General features: G+C 37.8%; 1 protein-coding gene across 1 annotated transcript; it reads left to right on the top strand.

The window, feature by feature from the left end:
• The first annotated feature begins 7,355 nt into the window (after window positions 1-7,355).
• FGF20 (fibroblast growth factor 20) lies at window positions 7,356-17,851 on the top strand. Its single transcript, XM_023219176.2, has 3 exons — window positions 7,356-8,460; window positions 14,484-14,587; window positions 16,969-17,851. The coding sequence occupies exons 1-3, from the start codon at window positions 8,175-8,177 to the stop codon at window positions 17,212-17,214; spliced, it is 636 nt and encodes a 211-aa protein (XP_023074944.1). The 5' UTR covers window positions 7,356-8,174; the 3' UTR covers window positions 17,215-17,851.
• Window positions 17,852-18,399: the final 548 nt, after the last annotated feature.

Here is an 18,399-nt window from a genome sequence, read left to right as displayed (position 1 = left end):
GACTCTAAAAATGTACGTAAAACTTTTGACATACTTCCATATTTACAGAAAAGTTACAAGAATAGTATAAAGAACTCCACATACCCTTTACTCAAAGTCTTCGATTGTCAACCTTTTCTTTTCTCGTCTCATCTCTTCTTGTCTCTTCTCTTCTCTTCCCTTCTCTTCTCTTCTCCTCTCTTCCTTTCTTTTTTAAAGTTAGGATCTTGCTATGTCTCCCAGGTGAAAGTGCAGTGGCATAATCATAGCTCACTATAGGCTTGCACCCCTGGGCTCAAGTGATCCTTCCGCCTCAGCCTCCAAGTCCTGGCTAACATTTTTTTAAAATTAATTTTTGTAGAGACAAGGCAACCCATGTCACTCAGGTTGGTTTAAAATTCCAGGCCTCAAGTGATCCTCACACCTTGGCCTCCCAAATTGCTGGAATTATAGGCATGAGTCACTGCACCCAGCCAATTGTTAACATTTCACTCCATCAGCTTGATCATTTGCTCTCTCTCTGTGTCTTGTTCTGTAAGCTTTTATACATATATATATTTATTTAAGTTTAAATAATATTTATTTAATTTAAATTTATTTAAGTTTAAAGAGCTTCCACAGAAGCTCTTTAATTAGGTCCCATTTGTCAGTTTTTCTTTCTGTTGAAATTGCTTTTGGCATCTTCGTCATGAAATCTTTGTCATGTCCTATGTCTAGAATGGTATTTCCTAGGTTATCTCTAGGGTTTTTATAGTTTTAGGTTTTACATTTAAGTCTTTGATCCATCTTGAGTTGACTTTTGTATATGCTGTAAGGAAGGAGTCCAGTTTTAATCTTCTGCATATGGCTAGCCAATTACTGCAGTAGTTTAAATAAATATATATATTTATAAATATTTATATGCTTATTTATATTTAAATAAATACATATATATAGTTTCTGAATGGTACAAGAATAATTCTGCAGATATAATGCTTCTTTATCCATAAGTCTTACTTTGTATTTCTTAAGACTTTTCCTTATGTAACCACAGTTCAATTATCAAAATTTGGAATTTTAACAATGATAAAATGCTATTTTCTTTTTTTTTTTGACTTTTAGGTTCAAGGGCACAGGTGCAAGTTTGTTATATAGGTAAATGGCATGTCATGGGGATTTGAGGTACAGATTATTTCATCACCCAACTAGGTAGTTTTTGATCCTCTCCTTCCTCCTAATCTTCACCCTTAAGTAGGTCCCTGTGTCTGTTCTTCTCTTCTTTGTGTCCATGTGTACCCAATAAAAAGCTCCCACTTATAAGTGGGAACATTCAGTGTTTGGTTTACTGTTCCTGCTTTAGTTTAGGATTAAGGCTTTCTGCTCCATCAATGTTGCTGCAAAGGATATGATCTCATTCTGTTTTATGGCTGCATAGTATTTCATTGTGTATATATACCATCTTTTCTTTATTCAGTCTATCACTGATGGCCATTTAGGTTGATTCCGTTACTTTCCTATTATGAATAGTGCTATAATGGACATATACGTGCATGTATCTTTTTGGTAGAAATATTTGTATTCCTTTCGCTATGTAACCAATAATGGGATTGCTGGGTCTAATGGCAGTTCCGTTTTAAGGTTTTTGAGAAATTGCCACACTGCTTTCCACAATGGTTGAACTAATTTACATTCCCACCAGCAATGTATAAGTATTCCCTTTCCTCCATAACCTTGCCAGCATCTGTTATTTTTTTTACCTTTCAATAACAGCCATTGTGACTGGTGTGAGATGGTATCTCATTGTAGTTTTGATTTACATTTCTCTAATGATTAGTGATGCTGAGTATTTTTTCACATGTTTATTGGCCACATGTATGTCTTCTTTTGAAAACTGTTCATATCTTTTGCTCACTTTTTTTTTTTTTTTTGAGATGGAATCTTGCTCTGTCACACAGGCTGGAGTGCAGTGGTGTAATCTTGGCTCTCTGCAACCTCCGCCTCCCAGGTTCAAGCAATTCTCCTGCTTCAGCCTCCTGAGTAGTTGGGATTACAGGCGCATGCCACCACACCCAGCTAATTTTTGTATTTTTAGTAGAGATGAGGTTTCACCATGTTGGCCAGGATGGTCTCAATCTCTTGACTTCGTGATCTGCCCACTTGGGCCTCTCAAAGTGCTGGGATTAGATTACAGGCATGAGCCACCATGCCCATCCTTTTTGCTCACTTTTTAATGGGGTTTTTGTTTTTTGCTTGTTAATTTAAGTTCCCTATAGATTCTGGATATTAGACCTTTGTGGGATGGATAGGTTGCAAGTGTTTAATCTTGTTCTACAGGTTGTCTGTCCACTCTGTTGGTAGTTTCTTTTCCTGTACAGAAGCTCTTTAATTAGGTCCCATTTGTCAGTTTTTCTTTCTGTTGAAATTGCTTTTGGCATCTTCGTCATGAAATCTTTGTCATGTCCTATGTCTAGAATGGTATTTCCTAGGTTATCTCTAGGGTTTTTATAGTTTCATGTTTTACATTTAAGTCTTTGATCCATCTTGAGTTGACTTTTGTATATGGTGTAAGGAAGGAGTCCAGTTTTAATCTTCTGCATATGGCTAGCCAATTATTGCAGCACCATTTATTAGTACTATTTTCAAATTCACACTCCACATTCAAATGTTGCTGGTTGTTTCAATAATGTTCTCTGTCATTGTTATTTTTTGGTTCAGGCTCCATACCAAGACCGTCTGTCACATTTAGTTTTCATGTCTCTTTAGTTGCTTTTTTATTTTTTAATTCTTTGAGACAGAGTCTCGCTCTGTCACCCAGGATGGAGTACAGTGACTCCATCTTGCCTCACTGCAACCTCTGCTTCCCAGATTCAAGCGATTCTCCTGCCTCGGCCTCTTGAGTAGCTGAGATTACAGGCGTGCACCATCATATCTGGCTAATTTTTGTATTTTTAGTAGAGACGGGATTTCACCATGTTGGCCAGGCTGCTCTCGAACTCCTGGCCTCAAGTGATCTGCCTACCTCGGCTTCCCAAAGTGCTGGCATTACGGGCATGAGCCTCCGTGCCTGGCCTGTAGTCTCCTAAAGAGACTTTTGACATTTTGGAAGAGCACAGCCAGCTGAAGAATGTCTCTCAATTGGGATTTACCTGATATTTCTTCATGATTAGATTCAGATTATGCGTTTTTGATAGTAACAACATGTAAGTGACATTATACTCTTCTTAGGGTATGAAGAGGCATATGGGATTGGCTTGTCCCGTTACTGCTACTCACATTTATTACGTGGTTAAGATAGTACTGTACTCGCTAGATTAATTCACTATAAAGTTGTTCTTTTCTCGTTGTAATATTCTTCTTTATCAAACTTTTATCCACAAGTTTTAGCATGCATTGATGTTTTTGTCTGGACCAGCAATGACCCTAGGATGGATACAAAGTGGTCATTTTTCTAATTCCATCATTCTTTCACTATATATTAGTTGATATTCTGCCATGAGAAAAAGTTTTCCCTTCTCCCTTATTGTTTGATTGGTAGTTTGTGTACTTAAACAGTGGCACTCAAATGTTCTTATTTATTTCATAAATAACTTGTTCCCATCATTATTTATTTTGATGCTCAAATTGTCCCAGATTTGGCTTATGTCCCCTGGACATGTCCTTGTTCTTTTTTTTTTTTTTCCCAGTACTTCCTTGCCTTATGGCACATATAATAATGCCCCAGTCTGGGAACCAGACATTTCTCCAAGGTTCCATTGATCATTTAGTAGGAGACTGAATTGAGAAACCAAGGCTTACATGCCACATATGCTCATTGACTTGGGATATGTTTGCTTCTAGGCCCTTTAAGTGGACAGGGCTAAGGTTTGCTCATACACATGCACATACACACACACAGGCACCAAGTATTAATACTGATAGTGGCGATTCCAATTTCACACTACAAGGTTCATTCCAAACTTCCTTCTTTTCGTATTAGAACTCTATTCTTTAATAATGAAACCCCTAGTTCTCATTATCTTCAATATATTTATTCATTTGTTCAATTCTACAATACGCTAGTCTAACCTCTGCTACTGAGGAAAACAATCTTTCTCATTGAAGTTCGAGATTTGTTTATGTAGTTTTTCTTTAGACCTTCATTATATCATCAAAAGACAGAATTTGATAGTTACTTGAATTTCTTTCTTTCTTTCTTTCTTTCTTTTTTAATATGTTATTCATCTCTCTTTTGTGGTTATATTACTCACTTTAATACAGTTAGGTTCATTTGTTCCTGCTTTTATTCCATCCCCACTTCTCTCTCATTTTTTATTTTATTTTACTTTTTAAAAAATGTAAAACATTAACATTTCTCCAAAAGTTGAAACTCTATAAAAAGTTCTCAGACCAGTGTCACCCATACATCACTTTCACTCCATTCATATCCATCCCCTGGTAACCAAGTAACCAGGTAACCAAGTTCATTAGTTTTTGGTTTATCCACTCTGTGTTTACTTTTTAGAATAAATAATCATATACATGTAGACTTTTCTCATGTTTTTCTTTCTTACAGAAAAGGTAGACACTATATATATTCTTTGCTGTTTTCACTTAACGGTATATCCTGAAAATATTCCATGATCGTTCATAGAGCTCTTTCTCAGCTGTATAATGCTCCATTGTGTGAATGTACCCTAATTTATTCAGTTTCATATGTATGGAAATTTATGTGGTTGCTAATATTTTGTAATTATAAATAATGAATAATGTGTAAATATACTCTTATTTTATTGGGGGTATAAATCATGACTATTAAATCAGCTCTATTTCTTTTTCTCCTATTGAACACATGTAGCAGCATCAAAAGGTATGAACTCCTCATGTGTAAAAACAAAGATTCATGACAATATATCATCCGAAAACCTATATAGGGATTATATAGTCTGGAAAACTCTAACTACATTTTGTGGAAGTAGAAGTTGTACCACGTATTTGTATAACAGCAAGGCAAGTGTGGTCTCTAGGAAGCATAGGTAAAGTTGATTAGATTGCAGTGTATACTTAAAAGTTGAATAATGCACTCTTGTAAAACACTCTTCAAAATTATTTAACTTCCCATGATATCATCACGGCATGTGCAAAAAAAAAAAAAAAAAATCTTTAGTGTTATCTTTTCCTGTCACATGACTAGTGCAAACAAAAGAAATCCTTATCTTTTTGTTTCTAGTCTGGTCCTTTATAAAACGGCATTAAGCACCATTCAAAACTTACACATTAAAGGTTTGGTTTGGGAAAAAAAGATTTATTTTGTATTTCAGACCAATTATATTTGTTAAGTTACAAAGCAAAAATTTTCACAACAACTAAAGTTTTCTAGCATATTCTATGCATAGAAAACTATAGTTTTAAAACCATTTTCCTATAAGTTTTTACATCTAAGTCTCATAGCAACTCTAGGCACAGTAGCTAGGCTGGAGTTATATTATCCTTATTTTACAAAAGAGAAAATACAAGCATTTAGAGAATTTAAGGAAATTGGCCTGGCATGTTGGACTCTGGACTAAACTAGAATCTAGGACCATGTTTCTTCTCTGTAAAGCAGGATGTACCTATGTCATATGGTCATTGTGGTGATCAAATAAGGTAAGACACATATAAATACCAAGGTGTACAAAGAGAAGGTGATTCTATTATGAAAGTATTTAAAGTTTCATGACTCTGAATAAGAAATTCCCCATATTTTCATATATATATAAGCAATACGATAGATTTGAACAGTCTAAGAGCTATAGCTCACACAGCAGGACTAAAGTGTTCATGTGAGAAAATAGTTTATAGACTGAACTAGTACCTTTAGAAGCAGGCGATGATAATATATTTCCATTGTGGAATAATTAACAACATTACATGTTGCACAGAACTTGGACCTTGAAACAAACCTCATTAAAAGGCACTTGATCTAAGTTTAAAACCCTTAAGTATCTCCTCTTTAAAAGTGATCAGTGGATGTACTGGCTACTTCAGTTATCCTGCTATGAGATTCACACAACTTTGATCTAACTTTCTTTGATTTAACACTGCAATTAAGAAGATTTGGTTCAAAGTAAAAGCTCATTGGTTGATGTTTTACACTGACGTGATAATGTTTACACAGATGTGCTTTGAAATCTTGATTATGGTGGATTTGGGGTCCTACCACAAGACAGACTGCTGTTATTTGAAAGGCGAAATAATGTAACATTTACCTGGTACAACCTTTAAAACAGATTTAGCAATATACGTTTCTAAAGTGATTTATCTGTTTATTGTTTTTAGCCAGTGTTTTTGTTTTATTTCATATCTATCAATGGTAAATCACTTGCTTTAAGAACTCTTTTATAACTTGGTTACACAAGGGTCAATAGTTAGGCCTGTAGTGATGAAAATGTGTAACTATACCCACTTTAAAGCACCTGCCAATTAATTAGAAAAAAATCCCTGAGAGCAAATAAAATAAACCAGTCAAATCCAACTGAGCTCCCAGGTTTAGACTTTTTTTGAACAGACCATGAAACAAGACTGAGAAAGTAATCTTCATCAATTCCCTAAAACTTTTCACTCAGAGGAAGTGTGAATCTGCCCAATGATTCTCAACTCTTCTACCACTGAAAAATTTTAACAGAAAGATCTTGAATTTAACCAGTGGTGCAAAACCAGTTTCAGCGTTTAAATGGACATGCATCTAATTCCTTCACTTCCATGGTTTTTGATTTTACAAATATGCCCAAGCACTCTTCAATTTTACCAGTAACTTTTGAAGTGTCAAAACACATCAAGCATCAAGACTATTTCCATTTAGTTATTTTCAGATTTTATAATTAAAATGTAAACAAAAAATCTAGCTTTTACAAAAATGCAACTAAGAAAAACAGGAAAGTGCTCTTAGATTGTATAAGGGCCCAAGAGGCCACTCATCCTTTATGACAATATTCCAGATACTCATTTTCTATTCATGGCAAAATATAGAAGTGTAAACCATTTCTTTGCAGCCTATTTGGATTTACTCTAAATCCTTTGATTCGTGATTATATTATGTTATTATTTTACACTAATTAGAAGTTCATGGCCTCAGCACACAATTAAAAATACATATGTGTATATGTACATATATGGCAATTTTGGTTATATTATGTGCTGAGTAAAGATAAACATTAAAGAGAAATTGTAAAGGGTGGAGGGAGGGTGTTCCTTACCTAACCTTGATTATGTAAAGAAAATCCCCCATCTAAATGATAAAAGAAAGGAGTAATGCTTGTACATTTTATGAGTGTTTTAAAATTAGTGAGTTAAACTGTCAAAGCTTTGATTTTTCTTTCATGTGTGTCTGGGCAGGTCTCTAAGCCTCAGGTAACGCCCTTTTTCCTTCTCCCTCGCTTTCCTTTCTTTGCACCTGTCCACTGCAGGCTCCCAAGGAATCCAATTCTCCTCTCCTCTCTTTCCTCCTCCTACCCATGCCCTCCTTCTCTCTCTCTCTCTCTTTCTCTCTCAACCCGCCTTCCCTTCCTCCTCCCTCCCTCTTCTTCTATATACCTGCCAAGTTGGGCTCCTTTTAGCGGCGATCTATCACTGCAAAGCTCACATCAAAGGCGGTTGCACGGCTGCAGCTGAACAGCATCACCGCTGTCCCAAAGACAACCCCAAAGAGGGGCCTCGACTGCACCTCCTCGAAGTTGCTGGCTGGCTTTGGCCAAGCGCAGGAATGGGTTTTGCGAGGGCATGGATGGAGAAGTGCCAAGGGCCCCTTTTGGTCACTTCCGAAGAGCAAAAACGTGTTGAGAGGAGACCGGTTTAAGATTTCAAACAGAACCTCCCCAGCGCGCATGAAAGGACTTGATTAGCATATGTCAAGAGGACCCGCTTATATAGTCGGTGTGTATGTACACAGGACTCTGATCTGATCAGTTTGCGGAGTTGGAGCCCCAGCCCCCAGCCCTAGTCCTAGTATTGGCAGCGGCAGCTATAGATATTTCTGCAGAGCCAGCAGCCGGCTCCCACCTACCCAAGGAGAGAAGATCGCTCCAAGACAGTGAGAGCTTCCCTGCCATTTCAGTGCAAAGTCCCTCCGGAGCGACCTCAGAGGAGTAACCAGGCCTTAACTTTTTGCGCTCGTTTTGCTATAATTTTTCTCTATCCATCTCCATCTCACCACGGCAACACTCTTTACTGGGGGGTCTTTTGTGTTCCGGATCTCCCCCTCCATGGCTCCCTTAGCCGAAGTTGGGGGCTTTCTGGGCGGCCTGGAGGGCTTGGGCCAGCAGGTGGGCTCGCATTTCCTGTTGCCTCCTGCCGGGGAGCGGCCGCCCCTGCTGGGCGAGCGCAGGGGCGCGGCGGAGCGGAGCGCCCGCGGCGGGCCGGGGGCTGCGGAGCTGGCGCACCTGCACGGCATCCTGCGCCGCCGGCAGCTCTATTGCCGCACCGGCTTCCACCTGCAGATCCTGCCCGACGGCAGCGTGCAGGGCACCCGGCAGGACCACAGCCTCTTCGGTACGTACTAGCATCCCGACCCCACCCCCACCTGCGCCCCAGCTCGGCTCCTCGTCCCCTGCCGGTTCACCTCCCCCTTTGCCTGCCAAGGGCGTCAGCGCTGCGCGGAACCCGGAGCTGCCCTGGACCCAGCCGGTGCGAGAGGCAGACTGGGGCTGAAGGGCGGGCCAGAGTAGGCGCGGCGAGAAATTTTCCTGCCAGTTTGTCGCCGCAGCCTCTAGCAGGGCAGCAGCTCCAGACGCTGGGGGCGGGAGGAGAAAGGGTGGGCGCTCCGCAAGCTCCTTCCTGCCTTCCCCATTGCCCTTCCCACTGCCGGGGACACCAAGACCTGGTGCACTGGGCGTCACAGTTCTTGCACTGCTTACCTCGCAGGCAGTTTAAAAAAAATCTCTATATGTTTTTCTCCGATTTCCTTTCTCATTTTCCCTCATGCCGTCCACTTTACAAAAATTAACAACAGGAAGCACTGGGCTTCTTTAAACATGCCCCACAGTTATGCAGCTGATTATGCACCCGGGGCTGCTCTTGGCATGGATTGCGAGCATTTACGTTTCTACCTAGAGACCTGCAAATGTTCACCTGAAGAGTTAGCACATTAACTTTCCGTGGGCACCTTCGCTGCTGTAGGGCTCACCTGTCTGAGGTTCCCTGAGCTCCTAAGTTCTATTTGGGTGAGAAAAGAAAAGGAAAGGGGGAGGGGCGGGGGAGGGGGAAGACCACCCGGCTACTGAGCATGCCTAGTTCTTCAGCCAAGCTCCTCTTTAGAAATTCTGCAACCTGAAAGCAAGGATCTTGGTATTGACCTTAGGAAAGAGGAAATGGGAAAGCGAAAGAAGATATGGGTGGGAACACAGAGGGACGTGTTTCAGAATACCTCCAGCAGTGCCTGGGAAGAGAAGGGGTTAAAAGAAACAAGAGAATGATTGTTAAGGCAGTGTCTGTTAAGATACTGGATCAGGAGGGTCTCTCCTGTTAATGACTTCCTAACTAATTGTGTAACTAGAAAGTCACCTCATCAGTCTGAGGCTTAGTTTTCTTTTCTGTACAAAGATGGGGTGCTCTCCGGTTCTGATATCTCAGGATCTTTCCCCATAGCTGAAGTTTCCATTCTATTAGTTAACCTGCTAGCAGTCTCAAAGGATTTTGATCATCCGACTTTTGACATTATTTGAAAAATGCGTTATATTTTTTAAAAAGATGCCGTTAATTTGTCAGCCACAATCTGTAGCGCTATGGAGTTCTTTGAGAATTCACCCCATCTCTGAATGGCCCTCTCTTATCGTGTCCTCACACCCTTGTTCTTATAATTATTCTCTTTTTGACTTGTAGGACTCATTAAAACTTTGGAGAAGTGTAAATCTCAGTTTGAGGGGGCATTTGTAACTCTAGATGTAGAAATAAGCATGTGGTGGTCATTTGGTAGCACTTAAAGGCTTAGAAAATGAACTTTTTAAAACCCACATGTTTGCAGCTTCCACTGATCTCTTCCAAATTCCCATTGACTATCAGTCAAGAGTGTCATGACCTAGTGGCCAACCTGGGGTCACTTTTAGAAAGTGGTTTTTAAATTGGGGAGGCTTGAGATTTTTCTAACTCCTGGCCTCCGGCAATCTTCCCGCCTTGGCCTCCCAAAGGACTGGGAATATAGGAGTGAGCCACTGTGCCTGGCCCTGAGATTTCCATTCTAAAGAACTTTACCGACACCAGGTGGCTCAGTTCTCTTGCCTTTAAGGATGACTTCCCTGCGCTCATTGCAGAAAAATATTTCAACTACCAGAAAGATTTAGAAATAAACACAAATGTGGTAATACTTATAGGTAGATAGCAGGTAGAAGTTAAGCTTAGTTAGTAGTCAGAATTTCACCCTGACATACACAGTGTAGCCTTGGAAATTCTACTTTTAAGAAACTTGTGGCCGGGCGTAGTGGCTCACGCCTGTAATCCTAGCACTTTGGGAGGCCGAGGCGGGTGGATCACGAGGTCAGGAGTTCAAGACCAGCCCGGCCAAGATGGTGAAACTCCGTCTCTACTAAAAATACAAAAAAATACAAAAAAAAAAAAAAAAAATTAACCGGGCATGGTGGCGGGCGCCTGTAATCGCAGCTACACGGGAGGCTGAGGCAGAGAATTGCTTGAACCCAGGGGGTGCAGATTGTAGTGAGCCAAGATCACGCCACTGCACTCCAGCCTTGGTGACAGACCAAGGCTCTGTCTCAAAAAACAAACAAACAAACAAACAAAAAAACCTTGTAATTACACTGTAATCTCCCCAGTGACAGGAAAAAAAAAAAAAAAAAGCCTCTTCTGCTTTGTGTCTGTTTATAAGACTGACCCTATGGGGAGAGATTAGTAAATATTTGTAGACTCGATAACATTCATTAACGGCATTTAATGGCATTTCTTTAGGAATTGAAGTTGAATATCAGAATTATCATCTTCCTAGCACATTTTGTTTTTGCTAAATTTGTGTTAATGATTTAGTAGCTGTAAAAAAAATGACAGATTGAATTTGCACCAGTGTAAGTCACTCTATGGTGGGAGGCTGTGTATAGGAACAAAATACTCACTGTTAAACAGAAGGAAGATAACCCAGATTAGTCTGGGAGTGAATGGCCTCCTTATGATACATTATAGTGCATACTAGTGGCCTTCAATAGCTTAGACATCATAATTTACTTTAAGGGAGTGTAGGTAAGAAGAAAGTTTATGTTCAACCTATATAAGATTATGTGTTTCTGTATGTTTGGCTTCTTTTGCTAGTGCTTCAATTACTAATTATTAAATTATTTTTTATTTTTTTAAACTCTTATCTTTGCTATCAGGGTGACAGTTTTGAAAACTCAAGGATGGCTATTTGAGATGTTAAAGGGAATAACTTTTTTTTTTTTCTGCCAATTTTGTACTGATTTGGCCATGAGGTATCTCTGTATTTGTAATGGAGTTTTCCTGCACAGTAGTACAGCAGGAACACCTTACCTAATACGTAAACATGGAATCATTTCTGAAAAAAAAAAAAGTTTAGCCTGAGATCAAACATATTTCTTTAAAGGCTTTTCCTTTATTCTCCCCTATTCTCCATAGATTTGTCTGATGTGGTTGCATTGTGGGTTGACTCACCTGTTTATTATGATTATTAAAAAGGCTGGCTTTGAAAGTGATACCAGAAAGACAAAGTACCTTCAAGTCTTTTTTATGGGACACTGGGCATTAGAAAATCTATCTAAAATCTGTGATTACCTCTTAAGGAAAGTTTTTCATGTCTACTCTTTGTAAAGGAATTAGCTTAGTTGCCACCTCATATTATAAATAAGAAAGACTTGTCAAATCTCATTTAAGAATCAAGTGATTACAAATTACTACGTGGTATACTATTTCCTCAAGGAGAAAAAGGATCAGAATTTAAAAGTGTGACTAAAATCTTTAAGAGAAACACACACAAAACATATAACCTCTTTCCCATCAGTCCCATGAGCCATTGCAAAATTATTTTTGCCTGGTTATATATAAGGTTTTGGATATTGTTTACTAAAGTTAAAACTATTGCGTATAATTATTCTAAGAACATAAGTCATCTTTTGTCTTTCTACAGCTACATTTTTTTTGGCAAGATGACAGCATTAAGATAAGAATTAAAGTATAGGTGGTTTACCTCTGAGTTTTCCGAGAAAAACGAACACTTTATGAGATCTGTTATATAATTAGCTTATATGGAAATTAAAGCCATATTTTATTGTAATTGAAAACTTGTTCTATTCTACATTCTAATCACTTAATCAGTTCCTGTTCTTTGAAAGACAAGAGAATCTTAATGTAAATCAGATACTGAAAGGGAATTAAGTTGCATTTCAGCCACAGTACACTTTTTAATTTGAATGTAACATTCAATACAAAGTAATTATACATTTGTAATTATATTCTGAATGAAATTACATTCATATATATATTTTCTACCAATTATGTTTTGGGCCTATGTTTTTGTTCCTGGCAGGACTCTTTTGCTAATGAACTTGGCAGTGAGTTTGATTTTCCTTCACTCCCCGCCTCTGTATTTGTCACTATGATGGCTGTCCTGTGGAGTCTGAGCCTTCTTGCTATATCTTATCTTCTCTCTGCCTTAGGCTTTCAATGAGGGATCCTGGCTCTTTCAAGCCACTTATAGACTATTTAGCAGGGTATTGTTGCTGTAAGATCCTTGATAGCTCTAGTGTTCTACATGATCTCCTAATAGTTTGAAAGAGCTCATTTGTCTGCCTAAGAATCTCTGTTTCTGACAAAGAGTGAATTAGGCTTTGGATAGAATAGAGCCCTGCATATCAGCGAATAGCCAGATTCTGTACTTTCCCTTGGCCTTGGGAGTATCACGTGTCCAAACAGGAACTTGTACAATAAATCAAGAAATGACTTAAGAGCAAGAGTCAGGCTAAATGGTACACATTTATACTGTTTGTAGAGCTCAGGATGGGGTGAAGGGGTGAAGGTAGAATGCTATTGAGGAAGGCAGTTCCAAGCATAGAAAATACAGCTATGCTTTTTCAGCAGAGTCAAAGAGGGAAGAATGAGACAAAGGCATTAGTCCAAAGTTTAGTGTGTGTAGAAAAAAAAGGGTGATTCAGAGGGAGGAGTTAAGTTTTACTTTTTTAAACTATAGTGTATCGGTGTATTTAGGGAAGAGTTTTTGATCCTAGTTTACTGATAAATGGAAATAATTCTGGAAAGTTATTGATAGCAAATCTACTTGCATGCTAAATTTATTATATTTTGCTATCATATTTAATGAATTATAAAGTCCTTTTTCTTCTCTGAACTATACAATTTAATTTTTAAAATGACATAGCAGGAAACATAGCATATTATATAATCTATAAAGTCTTGAAACTACTGTATAGTCCTCAAGAAACAGTGTCCTGAAGTAGAAACAGTGGATTAGGGCTAAGAATGTAAGTTTCAATATCGGTTCTACCAATTATAAAGATCATGTCCCTTAGGCAAATCAAGTAGGCTTTCTGATCTTCAGTTTCTTTATATGTAAAATGGGGATAATAACATCTTCCCTATTTATGTTAAGGGCTTGTTTTTTAGGGCCAGGTGAGAAAATACCAACAGATGCCCTTTAGTAACCATAAAACACTATTATACCCAATAAGGGATGCTGCTGCTCCTAGAAACAGATTGACTTGATTTATTGTAAATAAAAACAAAACAATGAATAGAAAATGGTAACACTTAACTGATGGGATCATGGAAAACTGAGAATACCTCTATTATGTACTAATTTATGATAATAATAGCTTCCATTTGTTGAATGCCTAAATGTGTCAGTCCTCACCCATCTCCTTTAGGGAGGTATTTCTTCCTTTTTGCATATGAGGAAGTTAAAGTTCAAAGAAGACAAATGACTCGCCTACTCAACCTAGTTAGTAAGTTCCTGAACTGGAATTCAAACCCAGCTCAGTATGGCATAAGGTTTCACACCCTTCACATTATACCATTGTTGTAGGACTTTCTTCTTAGTTCAGATAAAAGCAAAGGTCCTTGTCACATGACCAGGAAAGATGAGGCTCATGGACACATAGAAGGGTGAGAAAAATTGAATTTATTGAGCAAAAAGGAAAAAAACTAAGCAAAGAGAGGTTCCTGTTAATAGGCCCCCATCTCACAGATTGAATCCCAGGTTACCACCCCATTACGGTAAAGGCCAGGCTTCTCCCTGCTGCAAAGGGCGTCAACTTCCCGAGGTGCCATCCTGTTGTCCTGGCACACAGGCCGGTCAGAGTTTCTCCGGAAACCCCTTTATACTTCCTGGTCTCACCATGATGCACAATTTTTTTTCCTTTTTTGTCTTTTTTTCATCTGTCATAAAACAATTGCATAGCTGTTTTCAATTTACAAAGGACTTTTACACATACATCATAATATTTGGCAATAATGGCCAACTACCGCTACTATTTGGAAGATTTTTGTTAGTTATATGCTCATTCATAAATACAAAACATGATATTTTTATGAATTGTTTACATATGCAGGTATCTTGGAATTCATCAGTGTGGCAGTGGGACTGGTCAGTATTAGAGGTGTGGACAGTGGTCTCTATCTTGGAATGAATGACAAAGGAGAACTCTATGGATCAGTACGTATTATGTGTATTTTTTATTATTATTGTAATTCTTAAAATAATGACTATCTATTATGCAATTAAAATGTCTACCAATAAAGTCTGTTAGAAGTACATAAAACATAGTTACGTAGACTTTGAATTCTATATCCTGCTAAATTTCCATGTGTCTGGGCAATAGTATAGTAACTCAGTTATATTTTTAAAACCGCCAAGCATTATTGCCTTCAGCTCACTAGTTCTTCCTATTCATTACCTTGAGTCTTTCTAGTTTTTTCTGTATTTTAATAATTCCCTCCAGAGACAGAGATAAATGGGAGAATATTTTTTTCTTGCCATGTTAGACTCTCTCGCCTTTATGTTTATTTAAGGTAAACTTTGTCTACCTGTTATCATCTTCCACAGTTAAATATACATCACTTACTTGCTGACCTTTTTATGTAAGAAATAAGTGAATAAAGTTGTGGGATACTGCAAGTAACAAGAGAAGATGGCAAATGCGCTGTTCTTTTATGCCTGTAGTCTTGGAAATTGCAGCAGCCATGGGCCCACTCAAAGTTGTATTGGGCAATTTTTAAGTTGCTCCTAGGGATGAGTGCACATCTGTGGGTCTACTACATGTGTTTAAATATGCAACATAAGGGGGACTTCTCAGGTTAATATTTCATCAGTATAAGGTTTTTTTCTGGTTGCTTTTTTTTTTAGAACAAAGCTGCAATAGCAACACAAGAATTAAAAGAGCAGGACAATATCACACTCCACCTTACAGCACAATATGGATTTTTCTCTTTCATTGTTAACATTTTTCATTTGTTCACAGTTGCTTATATGCTTTTACAAGAATTGGTAAGATAAAAATGTATGCCAGTATCCCACTCCTCTTCTTACGTGAACTCTCTTCTTGAGGTTGAAGTCTCTATAATTATTTCCATCAAGAACTGACTTTGTATGATTAAGCAGATGGCACTATGTGGTAACTTTTTTTTAATTAAAATCTCAACTGGAACAATATTCAGCTAGCATCTTAATATCCACTGAGAAGAATTGGTGATGATACTGAAGTAGATGAATATTTGTCCTTTGTAAGGGTAAAACTTGTTATTTCTAGGCTTCCTGTCAGCTCAGAACAAAGAAAAACAATGCAATGTGTAATAATCATAAGTGTAGAATTACAATAAAATTAATAGAAGTACAATAGAAAAAAACATGCACACAGTCTTCATGTATATGTTGGATTTTTAAAAAAGCAACTGTGGTTTATCCCTTAGGACAATATACAGTCCATTTTGAAAAGACAATAAATCATTGGGCTTTTATCTTAGTCGTAAGAGATCCAGATACAAATTAATCGTGGAGACTGTATCATCAAACAGTTAGTAAATTCATAAAGAGAAGATATATGATTTGGAGTGATGATCATGAATTTGGAATTTGGTTCTTAGCAAGATCTTGAAATGTTCCAAGATGAGAGTAGAGGCTCTATAGATAGGACTGTGGCATCTAACGATGGAAAAAGATAAACTACAGGTTTGCTTGGTAGTGATTAGGGTAGTAGGGTGATAATATGGGACATGACAAAATTCAGGGTATTTATTAGGTATTTGAAAATAAAATTGAGAATTGACATTTGACTTCAAGTTCTTTAAAGGAGGGGTCCCCAACCCCTGGGTCATGGCCTGGTACTGGTCTGTGGCCTGTTAGAAACTGGGCTGCACAGCAGGAGGTGAGCGGCAGGCAAGTGAGCAAAGCTTCATCTGAGTTTACAGCTGCTCTCCATTGTTCATATTAACACGTAAGCTCTGCCGCCTGTCAGATCAGTGGTGGTATTCAATTCTCAAAGGAGCATGAGCCCTTTTGTGAACTGTGCATGCGAGGGGTCTAGGTTGCATGCTTCTTATGAGAAACTGATGCCTGATGATCTGTCACTGTGTCCCATCACCCCCAAATGGGACAATGTAGTTGCAGGAAAGCAAGCTCAGACCTCCCACTGATTCTATATTATGATGAGTTATTTCATTATATATTATATATAATTATTTCATTGTATATTACAATATAATAATAATAGGAATGAAGTGCACGATAAATGTAACGCACTTGAATCACCCTAAAACCATCTCCTCTCCCCGTCCTGGTCCGTGGAAAAATTGTCTTCCATGAAACTGGTCACTAGTGCCAAAGAGTTGAGGTCTGCTACTTTAAAGTACACTGCCAGATCAAGTCACTTGCACTAAGAATCAGAGATGACATATTAACTAAAACAAAATAAAGCAAAACCAATTTAACTTTTTTCTTTCTTTGACAAGGCAAAGAAATGAAAATATAGAGTTGAAACTTGTGAGGCAATTATCTCAAAGGTATTTTTTAAAAAATAATAGTTATCTTCTCTCTTTCAGGAGAAACTTACTTCCGAATGCATCTTTAGGGAGCAATTTGAAGAGAACTGGTATAACACCTATTCTTCTAATATATATAAACATGGAGATACTGGCCGCAGGTATTTTGTGGCACTTAACAAAGACGGGACTCCAAGGGATGGCGCCAGGTCCAAAAGACATCAGAAGTTTACACATTTCTTACCTAGACCAGTGGATCCAGAAAGAGTTCCAGAATTGTACAAGGACCTACTGATGTACACTTGAAGTGTGATCATGACATTATGGAGGAGTCAAACCACAACCAATCTTTCTTATCACAGTTCCCATCGTAAAATAATGACCCAGGAAGACATTCAGAATGTTAAAGTCTATTTTCTACTGGGAGACTGGATTTGGAAAGAATATTGAGAAAAAAACAAAAAAAAAAGTCTTCACCAGAAATAGATCATGATCACTCTTTACACGTGGATTAAGTTCCCTTAGATACATTGGATTAGTCCTTACCAGTAGACTGAAGCCAAAAATCTCTTAAATTGTGGATAACAGGAACCCTCACATGGTTGCTGCTGGTGCCTCACCTCTCTGGATTATGTTTACTTTAAAATTTATGTTAAAACTAGAGGCTTCATGTTGAAGAAATGGATTGGCTTAACCAAGATCGTTGCTACATAAACTCTGAGGACCTTGTAGAATTCACAGGTTATAGCATTATATGTTTTTTAAAAAACCAAAAAACTAAACAACACCTGGGTGAAACATGAACTATGAAACATGCCACACCAAGGCAGAACATTTTTTAAAACAATGGACCTATTTATACATTTTCAATTTGAAAATATTTATTATATATATTTATTTATTAAAGAGTTTATTTTTTACTGGGATATGAAGATAATACCAAATTGTGCCATTACTTTATTGTGGTGTCTTGCTCTGTAAAGAAGACATTATTATACCACATTAACCATAGAATCAGATTTTGAATTTCTTTTAAAAAATATAGTGTAGATTATATTTTTTATGCAGTCAATTGCGTTCTAAATGTAACATTGGTTCCTTTTCACCTAGAAAAGTGCTTTATTGATTTGTCTTAAATTCAACACACATTCAAAAGGGAATTAAACATTGTAATGTAACATTTTAGCTTCATTGCTTTTCAAGTGAAAGTTCTTTTATTTATATAACATTTTAAAAATGACAAAATTCTAAATGCCCTAAAGAACTTCTAGTATTTAAAGAGCTTCTAATGTAGAAAAGTATTGAACAGTCAACTTATGTTTACTTATTTTCTTAACTCAGTGTAGCAAAGACCATTTCTTTCACCCAATACGATGGTAGAAAGAATAAGTCTTTGTACCACCTCCATTGACAATGGTAAGTCCCCATCTACCTGAGTCTGGTATTCTTTTCATCATATCTCTTATTTAGCCATTTACTCAGCAAACATTT

The sequence above is a fragment of the Piliocolobus tephrosceles genome, chromosome 7 (assembly GCF_002776525.5).
Source record: "Piliocolobus tephrosceles isolate RC106 chromosome 7, ASM277652v3, whole genome shotgun sequence".
Lineage (NCBI taxonomy): Eukaryota > Metazoa > Chordata > Mammalia > Primates > Cercopithecidae > Piliocolobus > Piliocolobus tephrosceles.
The sequence above is the reverse complement of the archived record's forward strand: the minus strand, read 5'-3'. Positions and strand labels throughout refer to the sequence as shown.